This window comes from Panthera uncia, chromosome B4 (assembly GCF_023721935.1).
Source record: "Panthera uncia isolate 11264 chromosome B4, Puncia_PCG_1.0, whole genome shotgun sequence".
Classification (NCBI taxonomy): domain Eukaryota; kingdom Metazoa; phylum Chordata; class Mammalia; order Carnivora; family Felidae; genus Panthera; species Panthera uncia.
The window spans coordinates 132,763,091-132,783,790 of NC_064809.1; the positions used below are offsets into that span (position 1 = coordinate 132,763,091).

Below are 20,700 nucleotides of genomic sequence, written 5' to 3' on the forward strand. Positions count from 1 at the left end.
AAAAGCGTCGCCTCTGCGGTGAGAGGAAAGTCCGCACACTCTGCCGAAACAGTTTCCTTCCCCAGTAACGTCTGAAGCCTGGATTTCCACCGCTCCAGTTTCCTTGTTGTAACAAAGGCTTCTGTCTCATAAACAATGGCCAACAGCCTCTGTAAAGGTCACCCCTTTCGCTGTTTTAAGTCTTTTGCAACATTTCCCATCAGGGGTCAAAGGGCTATCAGTTCTAGAGTTCCAGAGAGATTTGAGAGACCTCAGAGAATAATAGGAACGCGCCTAGTTAACATTCAACGAGCCGCTTCTATCCCCAAGGCCTGCTGGCAACACCATATGTCATTACCTCCCCACACCGCCCAGTAACTTGGGAAGGGGGACACCGTTATCCTTATTCCACTTTACAAGGGCACCAAAGAAAGCGAGGCACAGGGACGCCAGACCTAGAAAGTGGTACCAGTGGGATTCGAACTGGGCAGCCTGGCCTGGGAGCCCCACGGGGCGCGAGCCCACCGCATCTCTGGGAGTAGCAAGCAGGGGGAGCCGGGGCCCAGGGAGAACCACCCCCAGCACCGCCTGGGGGCACCTGCCCTTCTCCCAGCTCTGCCTGGGCTTCGGCAACCCCTGCCCAAACGCTCCCCGGATTCGCAGTCTCAGCCCCCACCCCGGCCGACTTCCACAGGCAACACAGGAAGGCCTGGAAAAGGGAGCCGGAAGTGCCCCACGGGGGAACCGGAAGTACTGTGCTCAGGGCAACCGGAAGCGCCCGAGCTAAGGAGAACCGGAAGTGTCTCTCGGGAAAAATCAGCCCCTCCCCTCCAGGGTCAAAATGGGATACTGGAAGCCGGGTTCCGGCTGCGGAAGCCGGTCCAAAGAAGAGAGCGTTCTGAAGGCAAGCCTGGCTGCTCCCTCAAAGGCCTGGCATAGAGAGACACCCAGCTCCATACTCTCCCCGTGCTGGTCCTGAGGGTAGAGCTGCACCCAGCGGAGGAAAGCCACGGGGGGCGAATTGGAGTTCGCAGGTAGGAATGTCCATTTGGTCAGAGGCTGTCTCAGGAGGTAGTGAGCTCCCCGACTCAGGAGATGACCAACCACTGTCTAGACGTCTGCCTGCCAGTGATGTTGCCAGCAGATGGGATAACTTTGGTGAAAATGGCGGCGCGAAAATGCCAGAAAACAGAGCCCGGACTGTGCCCACCGGTGCAGCCATGACGAGGGAATAACAAAGGAGTCCGGATCCCCAAAGGGGTGGGAGACAGGAGCTCCCATCAAACCCGCCTGCCATGGCCGTCAGCGTCAGCTGGGAAGCCGACTCAGTTCTGCAAGTCAGTTGGATTGTTCTTAACCATTATATTTAATGCGCTGAGACATTTTAAATACCACTGAAGTTAGAGATAAGATTTCACGTTTGAAAGGGCACATGGGTTTATAAGACGGAGACGTTGATTACTTCTCATTCTCTGCGGCTCTGACCTTTTGCCAGAGCCCCAGATAAACCAATCCAACCACCTTTCCCCCTGAATCTCCCGGACACTCCGAAGGTAACACGGCCTGATTTTAATTCATCAGCCTGTACTTCCCTCGGGGTCCCTGTCCCCATGGATACTGTAATCCTTCCACCTCTCCACCAACATCACAGCAGCTTCCAAAGCATGGCTTTTCTACACCCTTAACATGGTTGCAGTCTGCCCACTGGTCACCCAACCCACCACCCGCTCAGCATCAGCATCGTCTCTCATCTGATCTGAACACAGCAGCTCCCAAACCGTTCCCTTCCTCCTTTCCTTCGTGTAAACAGTGACTCAGGAGAAGATGGCCTGGTCCCAGCGCTGGGGGGGGGGGGGGGGGGGGGGGGGGGGGGCCTGGTCAGTCCAACCCAGACAGTACCTGCAGCAGCTATTGGTTCCAGGGTGGGCATGTGACTTAGGTTGGATCAGTCAGATTGAGCAGAAGGACTTCTACCCCATGCTCGGGTAAAAGAATTCTCTCTCTCAAGTTGTACCCCAGAAGGAAGTGTGCAGATATTTCCTCCTGAAACATACACCGGCTCATTGAATTTTCATAGCAACCCTCTGGAGCGGGTATTTTAACTTCATTTGAAGGTTGAGCAAACTGAAGTGCAGAGAGGCGAGGTAATCGCTCAAGGTCACACAGTACATGGTAGGGCAAGGGTCAGAAGGAAGGTCTTTCAGTCTGAAAAAGCGGTGTCCTTTCTAGTGAGTTAGAATGCCCGTGACGTGCCAGGCATTGGCAAATTACTTTATGCCCCTTATTTCACCCTTGGCACATCTGCACCGTGTGCTGCGAGAGTGTTATCTCATCATCCAAACACCTATTTGTGCATCCATCCTTCCACGTGTCTATTCATGCTAACATCTATTCATCTAAATAGCCGACCACCCTCCCATTCATCCAATCCTCTATTATTCACCCATCCAATTGTGCAGCCAGATATCTGCCCACGTGTCTAACTATGCATCCATCCATCTAAATATTAGGCTAGGCACCCATCGTTAACACCTAAACATCCATTCACTCATCCACCTACCCAAATGTCTAACCACCTATCCATCCGTCGATCCACATCCATCGATCCAAACACCTATCCATCCCTCCGCACATGCACACACACACCACCCTTACCCACTCTTCCATTATCCAGCCATTCACCCACCCATCCATTTCTGCAAACACGATCCATCTAAACAGCTTATGAAATACATACAATAAGATTTTCAAAAAGAATAAGGTGTTAGGAAGAAGAAGAAGAAGAAGAAGAAGAAGAAGAAGAAGAAGAAGAAGAAAAAGAAAAAGAGGAAGAAGGAGGCGGAGGAGGAGGAAATAATGAGGGTTGAAGAGTAAGAGAAAGCTGGTGAAACCCTGCAAAATTACGTTTGGTAATTTCCAGCACGATTTCAAAAAGTTGGCCACAAATACGGCTCTGAGCCTCCTGGAAGCTAAAGCAAAGAAGGAAACACTATCAGTTAGAGTCACCACGTCCATAAAATTCAAGGAAACCGGCTCTTTCAATGGCGGGAAGGTCTAAGAAAAACATCTCTTACCCTGGTTAACATAATCGTATGCCCCAATTTGCTTGGCATAGTCCCAGTTTATGCTGGAATTACTAAGAAAACACTCTGCACCCGCAAACTAACAAACTATTTGGTCACTATACCCATAATGCATTATAAAGAGATTGCTGAGTAATCAATAAAACAACTCTAGCCTTTCCTTCCTGGGACACCCTATAGTGTCAGCCATAGTCGATGCCAGTTTGGCAGAAGAGTGCAGGCATGTCTATGGCTCACTGTCTTCCCTTCATTTATCTCCGAAGGATTCCCCCACATCCAAGCATCTTAGAACCATCAGTTCCCCTTTAATCCCCGGGCCTGACGTGCTTCTGAGATCAGCCTGTAATACCTGCTCACAAATGAAGCCCCCCTCCCCTGAGGTCTGTGTCTGTGCATTGAGGTTTTGTCTTTTGTAATCATGTTTGTTTTTTTTTTAATACGTAAGAGATGAACACACAAACCAATCAGCTAAAATCATCTCTGCCGAAGCAAGTGGATTTATTACTGTGATAAATGTATCCGTGAGCTGCCAGCCCTGGAGAAGGCCACACAGGCTTCCAAGATGCCCCTCAGGCTCTGACCACTTTTTCAGGACTGTTAAAGCTGGAGAATGAGGGTGCCTGGGTGGCTCGGTCGGTTAAGCGTCTGACTCTTGGTACCGGCCCAGGTCACAGTCTCACAGTTCGTGGGTTCAAGCCCTGCTTGGGACTCTCTCTCTCTCTCAAAATAAATCAATAAGACTTGAAAAAAAAAAAAAAGCCGGAGAATGAGAAACAGGCAGATGGGGCAGGGAGAGGGTGAAGGAATGGAGGGGAACAGAGCCAAGCTCTCTGGATGTTTATTCCAAAACGATTATTGTGGGTTGAGCTGTGTCGTTCCAAAAAACGTTTCGGTGCCCTAACCCCCAGTATCTGTGAATGTGACCTGATTTGGAAATAGGGTCTTTGCAGATGTAAGCAAGTTAAGATGAGGTCATACTGGAGTGGGACGGGCCCTAATCTAATGACTGGTGTCCTTCTAAGAAGAGGGAACTTTGGATACCCGCAGAGAGGATGCTGGGACAAAGAGGAGAACACCATGGAAGAACAACACACAGACGCACAGAAGGAAGATGGCCAGGTGGCAACGGAGGCAGGCACTGGAGGGCGGAGGCTGTGTGAGAGCCAGGTGTCAGGGCTACTCCCATTTCACTGACATGGAGGCTGAGGCACGGCGTGGCTGAGCACCTTGTCTCCGAGCCCCTGGCCGGGGGCTGTGTTCAAAGGCAGACGCCGCACCTGTTGGAGCAAGAGGTGAAGACTTTTTAAAAGCGCTTCATGCTCCAAAAAGTTACTGGGGAGAAAGTGGGAAGGAGACGTCACATGCATCGTTATTTGTGTTTCCCACGTGCATACCTAGCCTTGAGGTTGAGGGGTGGTGATGGGGAGGGGTCACGTGAGTGGGAACCGAAGGGAAGGGGGGGGAGATCTGACCCGAGTGCTCACCCCAGCCATCCCTGCTCCTTCTCCAGCTTGCATTTTCTTTAAAATAAAAGAATTTTTTTTAACGTTTGCTTATTTTCAGAGAGAGTGACAGAACGTGAGCGGGGGAGGGAGACACAGAATCCGAAGCAGGTTCCAGGCTCTGAGCTGTCAGCATAAAGCCCGATGTGGGGTTTGGAGCCATGAGATCATGACCAGAGCCGAAGTCAGATGCTTAACCGACTGAGCCACCCAGGTGCCCCGCGTTTTCTTTCTTTTTTTTTGTTTTTTGTTTTTGTTTTTCCTTTTACATTTATTTAGTTCTGAGAGATAGAGACAGAGCACAAGTGGGGGGAGGGGCAGAGAGAGAGGGAGACCCAGAATCCGAAGCAGGCTCCCGGCTCTGAGCTGTCAGCACAAAGCCCGACGCGGGGCTCGAACTCACGGACCGCGAGATCATGACCTAAACTGAAGTCGGACGCTTAATCAACTGAGCCCCCCACCAGGCGCCCTGCATTTTCTTTCTTTAGTGAAAATTCATTCCTCAACAGAAAACAGCTCCCAACATCTAACAGGGTAGAGCAAAGCAACACAGGAGCCACTCATTATGGGATTTTTAAAAGGACACAAAGTTCCATTTTTCCTGCATTAAAATGGCAGCGTGTGCGATCCCACAGCTCTGGTTATATGCCAACAACACTGCAACTCGGATGAGAAGAGTATAGTTTTTTTTTTTTTCCATTTAATTCAAAATTGATTCTTGCTGCCCCATAAAATATATATTTATTCGGTGGTGCCTAGGTTCTAAAAGATTGTATTGCAATGAGTCAGAGCTCCTTCTCATTTTATTTGAATCCTATTTCAGGGCATTTTTCCTAAGAATCAGGACTGACTGGAAAGGTTCTCGAAATGAGGATTTTTAAAGCACCCTGCTCTCTACTTTCAGAGATCATTACTGAAAAACGTCTTCTTGTTCCTCCTTGAAACTGGCATTTTTTTTTTTTTTCCTTGACGTTCGTTGCAGGCAGTGGAGACCAAACGCTCTAACAAAGACCCCTTCCCTGGCTATAGCATGTCTTCTCCTTTGTCTGGGGGCTTTAGGAAAAACCATGCACCCCTCAGATCAGGCATCCATTCTGGGAGACATGTATGGCTTAGGAAGTTGAGTCCTTATTGGTGAATAAATCTTAATCCGGTTTGTTGGCTAATTACGCTCGAGGGAAGCTAGTTTTGCAGGGCGCCTAGCAGGAAGGATTAAGCCTCCTGTCTCCGGTGGCACAGGGTTAAGCTCTGGGTTTGTAATGATTGAGTAATGAGACCCGGCTCTCTGTGGACCCCTGGCATCCATTGATCAGGTTTCCCTTCTGGGGAGACAATGCCAGAAGTGGGCCCAGCAGTTAATTATGGGAAAGGTCAGAGGTCACGCAAAACCAACACAAATCTATATACGTTTTCATTCCTAACTGCACACAATGACCGTGGCTCAGCCGGAGGGTGGGAAGGCCCTCCCCACTGCCCAGTTCAAGATCCAAGATGACCATGGGGTTCAAGCTGCTTGCTGACCGCCCCTCCATGGCCGGCATAGATTCAGGCCACCACACTTTTGCTCATGCTGTTCCCTAGCCTGGGGCTCCTTCCTGTTCATAGGACACCTACGAGCCCCAGCGTCATCTCCCTCTTGAAACCTCGACTGATCCCCTGGCGGACAGGGCTCCTCCTCCCCCTCTGGGCCCCAGAGCCCCGTGCATGGAGTCTACCACGGCTCTTGTTTGCTATGTATCTGTCCTTTGGGGCTGTGAGTTCCTTGGGGCATGAGCCGTGTTCTGTTCAGCGTAAGCCTCAGCACTAGCAGAGCCCTGCTCGACAAAAGTCTGCTCAACACAGAACAAATGAGCAATCGTCCCGAGTGTAGCTTCCGTTCACCGACCCCCACAACGTGTGGACGGTAGGCAGGCCCTTCACGTATGCCCCCTCGGAGAGGTACGTCCCAACATCTTTGTTTTGTAGCAGGGGAAACCAAGACTCAGAGAAGTTGCCTCCCCTGCCCAAGATCACACAGCTGCTACAAGTGGAACCAGAACACGAGCGAGGCCACTTGACCTCAAAGTTAATGCCGTCCACGTCACGAAGGACCACGTGTCATAAGATTCCGTTTACATGAAGTCTCCAGAAAAGGCAAATCTATCGAGACAGAGAGTAGATGAGTGGTTTTCTTGGGCTGGAGGGCTGGGGAGTGACGGCTAAGAGGTGCAGCGTTTCTTTTTGGGGTGATAAAAAGGTCCTGTAGTTGACTGTGGCAATGGGTACACAATTCTGTAAGTGTACCAAAAGGCAACGAACTGTAGGTACACCTTAAAGGCATGGTGTGTGAATTATATCTCAATAAAGTTGTTTACAGTTAAAAAATTTTTTTAACATTTATTCATTTTCTGAGAGAGAGAGAGAGAGAGACAGAGTGCAAGTGGGGGAGGGGCAGAGAGAGGGAGACACAGAATCCAAAGCAGGCTCCAGGCTCCGAGCTGTCGGCACAGAGCCTGACGTGGGGCTTAAACCCATGAACTGTGAAATCACGACCTGAACCGAAGTCGGATGCTTAACGGGCTGAGCCGCCCAGGCACCCCTGTTTACAATTTTTAAAACATTAATGCCGTCACCGCTGTCATCTGTTGTGCTGGCTGGGTAACTGGGGCTCTGCCTGGACACAGGAAAACCAGAAGGATGTTGTCCCGAACCAGCCTCAAATACCACCTGCCCGGTGTGGGCTCACAGCGGGTGTGTGGCTCCCAAGCCCCAGGAGGAATTTTCCTACCAAACCAAAGGACAAGGGGCAGTGGATTATTCCCCTTCTCCCCACCAAACACCCTGAACCCTTCGCTGGGGGCTCTTCCCAGGCTCTGGCATCCAGCCTAAAGGATACCGAACCTGGTCAAGGGAAAGCTGACCTGTTGGAATGTTCGAGATGGAAGTGACGAGGGGCCCCGGGCAGCCAGCTCAGAGTTGAGGCGCCCGTCGGTCCCCTCTGCCAAGTAGAGGCACTGTCATTCTCCTGTCCCCTTAGCAAAAGGCAGAGGAGAAGCCCTAAATCCTGCTAAACTGCGGGCGCTGAGGGACTGCTATGCGGGCCCAGCCACCTCTGAACTCAACAGGATGACAGTCAGAAACACGGAGCTGCCAGAAAGCCCGAGCCGCCCCTCAGAATGGGTAAGCCGGCACCCCGGAGCCCCTCTGATGCCCACTGGACTTTATAAAGGGCTAGCCGAGCCCACAGAGGGGAACTCAAGAGCTAATCTTATCAGCAAGTCAGGGGCGGACAGCACCTTGAACTCAAGACTCCAACCTCAGAGGCTCGGGCAGGGGGCAGCCCGTGCTGGCCTGGGGCAGTTCGTTTTCCTTCTTTCTCTCCAAATCCCCGGTGGGGTTTCTCTCCAACACAAACAGCAGCAGCAGTGGCAACTCCACACCAAACACCATCTTAATGGCAAGCGGCTCACCCCTCACTAGAGCCCAAGCAGGAAGGCTTAATTAGCTTCCCTCATCACAGACAAAGAAACTGAGGCTCAGAGGGCTTAGGCGACTCGCCTACTACCACCCGCTAGTAAGGGGCAAAGCCAGTGCTGGAACTCAGGCGGGCCGGTTCCAGACTCTGCCCCCCTAACCTTACCACGACCGTCTGGAGAAACTCTCGGTCTCAGTGACCGAGGAAGTCAGGGCCCACGGTCCTTACCGAGGATCAAGGCACCTCCCCGCCTCCTCCTCTCCCTACCAATGCCTTCCCCAGGCTGGCGCCTCACCCTCAGCCCGGACCCTGGCCACAAGTCGCTGCCAGCCTGACAAGGGACGACGGCCCAGACACAGATGAACCTGTCTCATATGAGGAGAGCCTCCCCCACCAGCACACCGGCCAGGCCCGGGCCTGTCCCCAGGGCTGCCAGTGGGAAGGGACAGGGGACTGACAGTCCAGCCCAAGCCCATCGGCCAGCCCCAGAGACTAAGCCAACATTAGGTGCCACCGTGGCAAGGGGCACCCTGAAGAAGGAGCTGCCCGCTACAGGGGTCCGAAGGGACCTGGGCTCGCCTAGCTCTGGCCCTAAACTTTGCAGTCAGCCCACTAGGGCCCAAGAGGGCCACAGACCTGCCCAAGGTCACCCAGGGCCGGCATCCAGTTCTCCATGGACCCATGCCTGGCTCCACTCCCCTTGACACAAGGGGCAGGACACCCACATGGAAGGATGGCCACTCCCAGAGAAAGTACATTCTGGAGCCTGGAGGAGAGTAGGGAGTGATCGATACCGGCGGCCAGAGTCCAAGCAGGCTGACTGGGGTTTTAAACTCTGTCCTCCCAGGGCTACAGCCCCGGCCCATCTGGAGGACCCCCCCGGAGTCCCTCCGAGGCCCCGTGACCTTGCCCGCGCACACACGAGCCCTCTGGCCCTCTTTGTCTCAAGGCCTTGGGGAAAGGCCATCATCCATTTCAGTAGCATCCAAAGGCCGACAGGCCCGCAGTTTATTTTCTTAGAAATAATGGTTTTTTCTGGTTAGCATTCCTCAGATGGAAAAACAAATACAGCCACTGTAATAAGAAGCGGCCAAGAGGAGGAGAGAGAGCCCAGAGGAAGGGGCAGAGAGGGGCTGCTGCCCGAGGGTGGGGGGCTGGGGCTCTGGGGGTGGGGGCGGGGGGCAGAGACCCTAGAACCCTAGGAGAAATGGGGATTTAGAGGAAAAAGAAAGCACGAGGCGCAGGCCCTGGGCTGCCTTCGACACACTCTCAGCCACAGCACAGAGGCCCTTACCTCTGCTCAAATGCTCTTCTGGGAGGCAGGTGCCACTGGTCTGACTGGTTGGATAAGGAACGAGGCCTCCGGAAGGTTAAGTCACTCACTGGACTTACTGAGTCAGCCGAGACCAAAAAAGGCCTCTGCATCCATATGCTACGGATGCCTTCCTGGACCGTCAGAGCTGGAAGGAACGTCTGCGTTCCTAACTTAGCCTGCATAAACGCTTCTCCAAGGGAGCCTCTCTAAGTTCTTCCCTCCCGAGGCGGAGATCCACACTGTCTCTTCTTTACCCCCCGAGTCAGGTCTGTATTTCCACTGCTGCCCTCCCCACACCCTGTTATGTTCCCGTCTTTCCCAGTCTGTCTCTCCCACTGACCAGTGAGGCCAGGAAAAAAACGTGTCCTGGCCCCAACACCAAGCCTGGCACAGAGTAGGCGCTCAGTGAACATTCTCAGTTGCAAACTGAATCCGGTCCAGCGGACACATTTTACAGATGGGCCAACTGAGGCTCACGGGGGCCAACTTGCCTCCAGTGCCTAAAGGCCAATGGTATGACATTGTCACTTTTCCTTCTCAACATGGATATGGGGCTCCGGCAAGCCTCAGGTCTGAGGCAGAGCTGGGACCGGTTGCAAAAGCAAGGCCGTCTAATTGCTAGCTGACTTGGAATTTTAAGCAACTTGGAATTTTAAGTCACATCTGACTTCTTCCTGCCTGCTGGTCTGCTGGACTAGAGCACTTTCATGTTCAGTGGGGCACACGTTAGCATGCATAATTGCACGTTTTAAGACTTGAAGAAGAATTTCCCCTCCCCAAGCCTGCCCCCGCCCCCAGCCCACCTCCTACTGCCTTTCCTGGCCTCCCAAAAAGCAGAATTTTACCTGCAGTTCCAATAAAATGTGCAATAATGATCGATGAAAATGATTTAATAAGGTCATAGGCATTATTCCCTAAGGAGGCCAATTGGTTTTAAGATTTCTTTTTTTTTTTTGCTGATGTTAAACTAAACGGATCGCCGGGTGTGTTATTAGGAGTTTTCTTAAAACGCTTAATAGCATGCCCTGTAATCTACCTGACTTCAGTGACTGACAAGTGGACCCTGGGGACATAAAATTCAGGAAATGGCTATTTATATTCATTACATACATGCTCATTTTGTGATCTCTGATGCCTATAGGGTTGTCGTCTTTTTTTTTCCTTCTCACACACAAAAAGGGGGAAAATAATAATACATTTGATTTTCTGTGGCCCAAACAAAAAGTTATTTCCCCTAAGAGTTTTAATTATAGCATTCTGGAAAAGGCCCGAGTTGGAACTTGCAAGTGGAATAAACGACTTGAATAAATAGTCTAAAAATTAAGTACCCATAGAAGGGGTGATGTGCACTGTTGGTCGAGACTAAACAGTGATTATCAAGAGGGTCTTAGTTATTTAAACAAGCCATTTGAGGGCGGTTTGCTCCTCGTTTGGGGTCTGGTCCTGATTATAAACGAGAGCTTTTAATTAAGATTAGTAAGACCCAATTCAAGCTATAATTTGGTCCTTTTCCTTAGCAAATGTCTATGAAAACAAAGCAATTAAGGTTAAATGAGTTGAAGCATTTAAAAGGGATGAAATGCCCCCTCCTCGCCCCTGGCCTGCCCCCTCAGCAGAACAAGCATAAACAGGCCCAACTAATTCAGACCAGGAGGCCAGTGCACAGGGGTCTGGTGAGCTGGGGAATGCGTGGGCTTAGCTAAATGAAAAGAGGCAGGGGAAGTAGAACGTGCAAAGGCCCTGGGGTAGGAAGGAGCTGGCAAGCGTGAGAAGTAAAAAAGTGAGTGATGCTGGGATGCGGTTGGGAAGGGAAGGGTTGAGAGGGACAGCAGCTCAAGGCGAAGGGCTGAGTGCTTTCTCTCAGCTCTATGGATGGGTGGTGGGCTCAAGACCCTCGCATCCACAGAGCCTTGCTCAGATGAGCTGGTGGCAGCAAAGGGGGGATGTGAACATAAGAAAAGGTCTCCACAGCCTCCTCTAGCTAAGGAGTTCTTTCTGCTTTGTTCAGACAGGCTGCTAGGGGCCTGGCCTGCAACTGGGACCCCGTGGCTGACTCGGATTGGATCCAGGCCCTGCCACTTCTCAGCTGGGTGGCCTGCTAGAGACTGACCTCCCAGGGGCCATTTTCCCCAACCTTACTCCGTCTAGACTAGCCTCTTCCCTTCTCAGTCCGCGGCTTCCTCACCTGTAAAACTCTCAGAGCGTGGAAGCTCTGGGAGGCCTTTCCTGGTATCCCTGGGATTTATAATCCCAGGACTTGTTGTCCACTGGCTCTGGACCCAACCCCGAATGAAGTCATCTGGGTCATTGCAACCCAGTGTCACAGGTGCTCTGCAGGGGGGATGCTCACAGGTGACACGGGCAGCCGGGAAGACTTCCCGGAGGAGGTGACTGCTAGAACTCATCTACCCACCCTTTTACTCAGCAGACGCCTTCCAAGCCCTGTGCCAGGCCCGGCACCGGCTTCCAGGGAACGGAGCAGAACAGGTCACGGACACTGCCCTTGTGGAGCCCACATCCCAGGAGGAGACACGGGGAAACATAAATTCAGGGTGACGCGGGCCAAAACTGAGGTGTGTATGGGCCTGGAGAGGGTAACAGAGACAGCTGGTCTTCTGCAAAACACGGGGGCTACCCTGGATGCCCGTTCCGGTCCCTTCCAACCGGGCACATCCGTGAGTGTGCCTCGAGTTACCTGAGGTTCTGTAAAGACGCAAATCATCCAGAAAACACAGATTTATCCTCAGCCTCGCCCAGAGCCCTTCTGAACCACCTGAGGCACCTCAGCCTGGCCTGGGCAAGCCCCCCTGCCAGGGTTCAGCTGACCACACAGGGCTTCACGGTTGCTCTCTGGCATTGGCTGCAACACGGCCGAGCCTGGGGAAGCCCGGTCATCGTCACACGCGCACTGACCACGTGGCAAGATGGCCCCGGAAGTGCGGTTTGTCGAAGGGGTTTCCATAACCAGCAGCAGCTTCAGGGTGAAGCGGTTAAGGGCGTAAGGGGCTCAGTCGGCCCCACACAGGGCTCCCCACAACCTGGGTCCATTTCCCTCGAAGAACTAGTGAGAACGTGGCACGCTTTGCCGAGAATCTGCCCTCTTGCTCATCACCGTAAACAACAAAGTCCACCAGATCCGTAGGAGAGGGTACCGATCGCCCTAAGGCTCCATCGCCAACCTCCGCGCAGCCCCATATCCGCTCAGGACCCGAGACGAAGGGGTCCAGGGAGAGGAACAGGTTTTATCTAAAGTGGAAACGGCCGTCTGGAGGGGGCCATGACTGATTACCGATGTCTGCTGTGGCAGAATGTGGTGGCCTCTTCGCCATCCCTGCGGTCGGTTTAGTGGAACAAAGGAGAGCTTTCTGTCACTTGTAATTTTCACTGCACATTCTCGGTGAATGGTCATCTGTGAATGGCACGTGTGTCTCTATATGTCTTTGAGGATATGGAGGCATGCGTGTGGTGTATCTGAACAGCCTGTGAGCCAGAATACCCCATTTCCCAGCCACGTCAGATCCTGGGGGCTGGCGGAAAGAGACAAAGTTTCACTCCTTTCCGTATATCGGACAACATGATGATCGGCGACGAGCGACAACATCGTCAGCGTGATGATGGTCAATATCATCACCAACATGGCCATCACCACCACTGTCATTATTACCAGCACTGTCACCAACACAGGCACTGTCACCATCGTCATCCTCAACATCACCATCACAGGAACAGCAGGTACGGCTCACCTGGTGTGCCTTTTGTACCAGGCCACGTCCAAATGCTCTGTGGACATTAACTCATCTCATTCGCACACGATTTCTCTGAAGCAGACACTATCCTTACCTCTACTATATACACAAACAAAGGGAGTCTCACCGAGGCTACCCAGGCAGGATCTGGACCCGAGAAGCGTGGCTCCAGGGTCTAGGCTTCAACCACTGTGCCCAACTGAATATTGACCGTTGATTCCCTCTTCTCAGAGCAGAGAGTCGCGGGTGGCAATAACCCCTTGCAGAATGCATTGAGAGAAATGGGCCCACCAAACCTGGACCCTGGTCCCAGCTCAGGCACGACCCCTGCCTCCTCGGGCCTCCATTTTCCCATCTGTAAATTGAGGAAGTGAACGAACATCTGGATGATCTCCAAGCTCCCTCAGGCCACCACTGCATGTGACCTGCCGGCCCCCTCCCCTCCCCGCCAGATTCCAAAGCCTCCAGAAGTCCGCATGGTCCCTCCTGGGGAAGCTGGTGGGCCAGCTGAGGGCCCCTGGGGGAACACTCCAGCAGGCTCCGTCAACCCTGGCTGATGACTCTCCTCAGGATGAGAAAACCTCAGTGCAAGGGGCACAGCGTCCACTCAGGTCCCCAGAGCCCCTGCCAGCACTCGCTCCCAGAGGTCTGGGGACTGAGCAGCCAAATGGCAATCCTCTTCTGGCAGCTCAACAGGTACCGATTTACCACCCGTGTGACCCTGTTCATTAAGAACTTCCACTGATCTAGGCACGCCTGGCTGTTAGCAGGGTCGTGAGTTCAAGCCCCGCGTTGGGCACGGAGCCTACTTAAAATAACAAGAAACCAAGCAGACAGAATTTCCCCTTGATATGTAATTTCAGCTCATGCGGCCCAACCCAGATCAAAAGCTCCTTGAGGGGAGGGGCAAGATTGCACTATAATTAACACCCCCGAGGCAGGCAGCACGGAACCATTTTCACAAGTCTCCACCATTCAAGATGTCATTAAATGAGCCAGCTCACACCGCCTCTCACAGCCGGAACCGCTGAAAGGCGTTGAAGACAGATGATGGCGATGGTGACAAGGACAGTGATGGCACCGTCATCTGCGTCCCGAGCACATGCTGTGTAGTGAGCGTCTGCCGTGAGCCAGGCAGTGTGACCGGCCCCCGGTGCCCTACACCGCATGTCGTTCGATCCTCAGGACAGCCTACGGCGGGGGTATTTGGGGCCCATATAACCAGAGGGTAAACTAAGGCTCAAGAGGTCAAATGACCACCTAGACTTTCACATCAGCTGCAACGCTCCCATGCAGAGGCCAGGCCCACTCTCGCTCCCCTCCCTCATCAGACAGGGTGGAGGTGATACCATGGCAAAACCGAGTTCCCATGTGGACCCAGCACTCCACGCTTCCCGGCCGCCCGCACAGCCCCTCTGTGGGCATACCATCTGATGGGAACTCCAGTCTGGGCGAAAGACAGCCAACTCGGACTAAGCCTTTTCTGCGTCCTGCCAGGCCCTGCCCCAGGAGCTGGGGAGATGGGGACAGACCTGGAAGGCAAACTAGGGGCTCACCGTGAGCCCAAGTGTGACAGCGTCAGTGTGGAGGCCCCAGTGCTGAGCCCATGGCCAGCCCTCAGTAAGTGAGCTCATAGTTGGGTGGGAGGACAAGACAATTATAATCCGAAGGCAGAAATGCTATGATGGAGAAAATCCCAGGGGCTTCTGGGGTCAGAGGAGATACACGATGGGGCTGTGTGTGTGTGTGTGTGTGTGTGTGTGTGTCTGGGTGTGTGTGTAATTGTGTAGGAGAGCTTCCCAGAGGAGGCAAATCTAAAGCCTGATTAGGAATTGGCCAGGACACAAAGGGTGGAAAAGGAACGAACGCCTCGTAGGGGAAAGACTCAAGCTGGGGCTCAGAAACACGGAACAGCCTGCTGTGTGGATGTGTGCCCAGGACACAGGTGCTATTAAGGGTTTCAGGAGGTGAGGGGCAGAGGCTGGAGAGACAGCCAGGCCCCTGGCGGTTCCAGAAGCGCATTTCCAAGCCTCCTCCTTTTTCGTGCTTCCACTGAGTCAGCGGGTCTAACTCCCAAGCTGGGCTCAAGCAAGTGGAGAGCTGAAGCCGGACTCTGAAGGGCTCCAGGGGAACAGGCAGGGGACAAGATGTGGGCCTCGAGGTCGGGGGAGAGCAGGAGGGGGACCGCAGGAGCTGGGCTGGAGGAGGACAGGTCAGGTCAGCGGCTTACGCAAGCAGAGATGGGGGGTTGCCCCCGGCCCTCCCTTGCTAGAGCCCTGGACCCGGAGTGGGGAACGGAGGGTCAGGAAATGGTCACGCAGCGCCCCCACACGTGCCACTTGGAACCTCCAGGCACTGCCGGCAGGGGGGCCGCCCGTGCCACCAGGCTTCTTGCTCGCGACCTGCCCTATCTGCCTCCAGCCTGGCCTCCTTCCAGAGGTCTGTGGGTAGGCGCCAAGCTCCCCCCTCAGGCTTCTGGGCCCCAAGCAAGGCCGGAGGTCTGGCCAAGCCAGGCAGGATCCAGAACGCTGTCAGCTGCCCGGCGCTCAGCCTTAAGCGGACGCCCAACAAGTGAGACGGGTGAACAGTGTGAGCATCCCAAGGAGGCACGGCCACATCGCAGAAAGCTCCCGCAAAGCCTCATACAGAACGGACATCTTACTCTCGCGGGTTGCTTTCCCAACGCGAATCTTCCGCTTTGCGAAAGCAAGCTGGGACGGCTTGGGGACAAGAAAGCGAGATGCTAGGGAGCCGTGGAATGGCAATTAAGAGACCTGGGGCTTAGTACTCGCCGTGCCCTGTGGGACCTGGGGGGCTTGTTTCTCTCTGAGCCTCAGCCTTCCTCATCTGTCAAGTGGGGACAGACAGGGAAGATTTGGATCAAGGGCTCTCATCTGGGTGTGCACGTGGGTCGTGGGGACAGCTGTTTCCAGCTCCCTGATGATGCGTTTCCCCAGAGCCACCCAGTCAGACCCTCCCTGACAGAGGCACCCACGGGTTCCATCCAGTTTGGAGAGTCCTGGCTCCAACGACAGCCAAAGCTGTTCGTGTCTCTCCGACTTTCAGCTTTTTGGGGGAGGCAGTTCCAGTGCCGAGCAGTCAAGCCAGCACTCCGGGTGCAGGGAAGGAAAGGCTGGACAGACAGATGGGCACAGCACACATTTACGTCTTTGCCCAAGCTCTCGTACCTGAGCTAGCCCCCAAAGGCTGAGGCTGGCTACCACTCAGGTCTTTCAGGGGAGTTACAGGCCACACGGGGTGGTTTTGGTGGTCCTGAAGTTTGGGACCCAGTGGAGGTTACCCCAGGCCTTTACCCGCCCCCCCCATCCAGTCAGGGACTGAAGGACAAATAGATCGTTAGACACTTCACCTCACTTAATACACAGCAAAACAAAAGTTTCAATTCCAGGGTGAGTTAGGTACCCCATGACTCCAAATTCCTCCCTCCAGGGAGACAGTAGGTTCCCAAGAAGCCCCCAGCCTCCCTCCCAAGGCTGAGTGAGGCCCGTGACGCTAGCACCCGTGGGGTGCGGGTGCTGGAGAATTAGCCCCTGCTGGTGTCCACGGGGGCGGGCATCAGCCACGTATAGTGGCCGTGGCAGCCGCAGGGTCCAGCGGGGAGGGCTGGGCTGGGCTCACCTTCACACTGCCTGCCCTCTCCTTTGTAGCCCGGCTTGCAGAGGCATTTGTAGGACTTGGGCGTGTTCTGGCAGATGGCATCGATGTGGCAGTCATCTGTGCCCTCCGAGCACTCGTCCACGTCGACTGCCCCTGTGGGGGAGGGGGAAACACCTGGTCAAGTGTGGCCGCAGGGGCGGGGGGACAGGGAGCTCCTTCTGCCCCCCACCTTCCACAGATCACAGGGGTAATTAACAGTAATAGCCATCACACGACAGTCTGTGTGACAAGCGGCGACTGGCAGCATTTTGGGGAGAGCTACGAGGCACCATGCTACCTAAAGGCTGGCCCCCATTTATTTTCACAACAATCCCATTAGGTCAATCTATTTCTCCTGCTAGGAATATGACAAAACTGAGGCGCAGGAGCACGGCCAGGAAAGCCTCTCTGTGCGTCTTGCTCTCCCCACAAGCACGGCTCCAGCCCTCCTCCACTCTCCTTATTCTAGAATTTGAAGCCAGAAGGCTCTTGGGAGAATTTGAGTCCATCCTCTTTAGGTTACAGGTGGGGAAACCAAGGCCAGGATAGAGCGATGAACAGAGGCCAAGCCAGGAGGCCCAGGTGGGTGACCTGCCCCCACTCAGCCCCCAGACTGTGAAAATAGATGGCTCTTCACCCAGCTTCTGCCCCCAGGCTGCAGGAGCCGACCGTGGAGCCACGTCCTCAGTGGGGCTGAGCCGGCCTCTCCACGGTTCTGACCTGCCCATCCCCTCTCCCCTCCATCTCAGAAACCAAGGGGCGAACCTGGTTCTTGGATCCCAACTCCTAAACTCAAGTTCAGTCTAGGTTTAAAAAAAATTTTTTTTTTTTTTTTTTTTTTACATTTATTTGTTTTTGAGAGACAGAGCACTGGTCGGGGAGGGATAGAGAGAGAGGGAGACAGAATCCGAAGCAGGCTCCAGGCTCCGAGCCATCAGCCCAGAGCCCGACGCGGGGCCCAAACTCACAAACCGTGAGATCATGACCTGAGCCGAAGTCAGATGCTTAACTGACTGGGCCACCCAGGTGCCCCAAGTTCAGTCTAGGTTTTGAGGGCTCTCGACACTCCTCGCCTCCCTCCCCAACACACACATACACACCTTCCGTCTGAAATAGCTGTTGGCCAAAATAACGCAAAATAGATTCTGTGTATCTGTACATACATCCACCCCATTCCTCCCTCCCCACCAGCACAGAGCTCAGACAGGGAAAGGACCCTCGGGACACAGGATAGCACAGCCAGAAGAACCTTAGCTATAATACTGGTTACAGATGAGGAAACTGAGGCCCAGAGAGGTCTGTTGTAGGTCAGTAGTTCATTAGGGGCAGAGACTGGAGTTCAGATCTAGAGCTCTATGTGCTATGTTACTTCCAGCTAGCTATGAATAAAATACAGTAGGATGACAGATAGAAGGACTCAGAAGAGCAGAAAAGGAACTCTCAGCAGCTACCCTGAGGGCAGCCACCCAGGGGCAAGTGTGGCGAAGTCCTGGAGTGACCCCCACCCTTTATGACTCCAGCCTTACCCTAGACTGTCTGGTTCTCAAGACTGTCCACTCTGGATTACTCCCCTGGCTGGCATCGGGTTCTAAGTCTGGGGGGGGGGTGTCTCTAAGAGGGCAAAGCTCCTCTCCTACGTCCCTAAGGCTCCAGCCTCCCCCAGAGGAAGAGAGGCATCAGCCAGAAGCACAACAGAAACACTTCTGTACACATGCGCGCGCGCACACACACACACACACACACACACACACACACACAGCTGGTGGTGTCATTTTTCAGGCTCGTAGTGTCTGCTCAGGCCAGCGGCCCATCCTCTGTCGCTGCCCAAAGGAAGGTGGAACGGGAGCTGGGAAGCAGTGGGTGTAGGAGGCCAGGGGCCAGAAGGAACATCAGACCAGCAGAACAGCCCCTTCCTGGGAATGACAACAGAGGGACCCCCATGCAGGGACAGCACACCCTCAGGGGCAGGAAGCCAGAGGCCAGGGAGGGCCAGTCTGCATCCTTCCAGTGGGGAGGGCTGGGGCCACTTCTGAGTTAGGACCAGTGGGGAAATAGGGCCACGGATGCACATCCCAAGGGTCAGCGCACAGGAATGAGGGGGAGGGAAACTGCCTGCGGTTCTGGGACCCCTTTCGCCCTTGTCGCTAATCTCTGACCTAGGCAGGTATCCTTGTGGGGATGGAAGGGGATGAACCTTAGCCGAGGGGCTGGGGGGGGGGGGCATTCCCAACACATCTTCCAAACATGTCTTTAGGTGGGGGCTGGGGAGAGGGACCATGTGTTCCCGTGCCAGCAAATACAGACTTCAGGGAGCCCAGCATGGCAGCCTGGGGGTGTCCGGAGATAGCCGAGGAGAGCGGGAGCAGAAGCAGGCAGGATACCCCACCCTACCCCCTAAGGAGAGAGGGAGGAAGCTCCTCTAAAGCGGTGGGTGGAGAGGCTGTCCTTGTAGCTTTGCGGAAGCACCCCTTCCGGGAGCACCCCTTCCAGACAACCAAGAGAGCGGGAGGGGAAGGAGCGGGCACATGGGAGTTCCCTGTGGAATCCTGGGGCGCCCCTCTGCTGTGTTAGCCTCTGCTGCCTGCCCCCAACCCATGCCCAAAGGCTCTGGATGCTGTTCCCTTCTTCGGTGCCTCCCGCCTCCCTTGCCTGGGCCTCCTCCCTGATGTCCCAAGTCTGGTCTCCCCTCCCTCTGGATCCTATCCATCTCCTTCCCTCTGTGTCAGTCCCTCTGTCCCCCCATCCCTGTCTGTGCGTCTGTCCATCGCTTTCCACACACGTCCATCCTTCCGTCTTTCCCATCTGTCGGTCTTGCTCCCTCCCTCCCCTCCCACCCCTAGTCCTACGTCTCTTTCTCTGCTGTCCCCCGCCTCTACCTCTCCTCCTCTCTCTTCCTCCCCATCCCTCAGCCCGTCCCTTTATCTGTCTTTTTCTTTCCAGCTGCCCATTGCCTCCTCCTTCCTCCCTCGGGTTTCCTCCTTCCCCTCCGGTCTTCTGCTCTCCTCCCTGCTCTAAGCGTCCGTCTTTCCCTGGGATTCTTTCTGGGTCCTTTTGTGTGTTCCCTCTGTGCCTCTCTTTCTGTCGGTCCGTCCCTCTATCCACCACCTCCCCCACCCCCTTTCTCTTTAGGTCGGTCCTCGTCCCCGGCTCACCTCCTCTCCGTCTCCCCTCCGGGCCTCCTCGCTCCCGCGCGCCCCTCTCCCCTGGGTGTGGGGGGGGGGAGCGCCCGTCGGGCTCCGGGGTCCCCACTCCCTCCCGCCCGCAGTCCGAGGTCCGAGAGCGCCGGGGCTCCCCTCGGCCGGTCGTCGCGCTTTCTTTCTTCCTCCCGCCCTCGCCCTCCCCTCCCCTCCCCTCCCCTCCCCCGGGGCCCCAGCCCACCCCGCCCCTGCTGCGGCCCCCGCCGGGCTCCCGGCGTCCTCCTCCCCCCCCTCCCCCCCCCACCCCGCTCGCCCGGGGCCGCTGGGGCTTCGGGGAGGGGGGCGCCCGGCGTCCGCCCCAGAAGTTACTCTGCAAAGAGGCGGGGCGGGGCGCGGGGCCGCGCGGGCTGCAGCCCTCCCGACGGCGCGGGGCTGGGGTCCACCCGGGACCCCGCCGCCCCGCGCCCGCCGCCCGCCGGCTCCGGGCTTACCTGGGAGCCCGCTGCCCCCCGCCAGCCGCCCGCGCGCGCCCAGGGCGAGCAGCACGCACAAGTGCCAGCGCACGGCCGCCGCGCCCATGCTCGCTGCGAGCCTGGCCGGGCCGGCCGGGCGTGCGGGCGTGCGGGGCGCGGGGACCCCTCCGACCGGCCGCTCGGCGAGCGCTCCTCGCTGCTGGCTCCTCGGCCACCGCTCGGGCTCGCAGCCACCGAGCCGGCGCGGCTGACGAGCTGACAGCCGCGCGCTCATTGGCCCGCGGCCGCCGGGGGCGGGGCTCTGCGTGCGGCCGGCCAATGGGCGCCGGCCGCCGGGCCGCGGGGGGCGGAGGG

General features: G+C 55.3%; 2 protein-coding genes across 4 annotated transcripts in view; both read right to left on the reverse strand.

The window, feature by feature from the left end:
• TTLL1 (TTL family tubulin polyglutamylase complex subunit L1) overlaps positions 1-20,337 on the reverse strand; it is a 267,977-nt gene extending 247,640 nt beyond the window's left edge. Inside the window, exon 1 of one of the 2 annotated variants that reach the window (XM_049626462.1) lies at positions 20,324-20,337. The gene's annotated coding sequence lies outside the window, so the exon portion shown is untranslated. The remainder of the gene's footprint in view (positions 1-20,323) is intronic. The other variant, XM_049626469.1, reaches the window with a different exon arrangement.
• Positions 1-20,560, reverse strand: part of SCUBE1 (signal peptide, CUB domain and EGF like domain containing 1) — a 131,608-nt gene extending 111,048 nt beyond the window's left edge. For both annotated transcript variants that reach the window (XM_049626477.1, XM_049626476.1), the window contains exons 1-2: positions 20,365-20,560; positions 16,719-16,850 (exon numbers count right to left, since the gene is read on the reverse strand). In XM_049626477.1, the coding sequence (XP_049482434.1) occupies positions 16,719-16,850; positions 20,365-20,452 (220 nt within the window). In that variant the 5' untranslated portion in view covers positions 20,453-20,560. The remainder of the gene's footprint in view (positions 1-16,718; positions 16,851-20,364) is intronic.
• Positions 20,561-20,700: the final 140 nt, after the last annotated feature.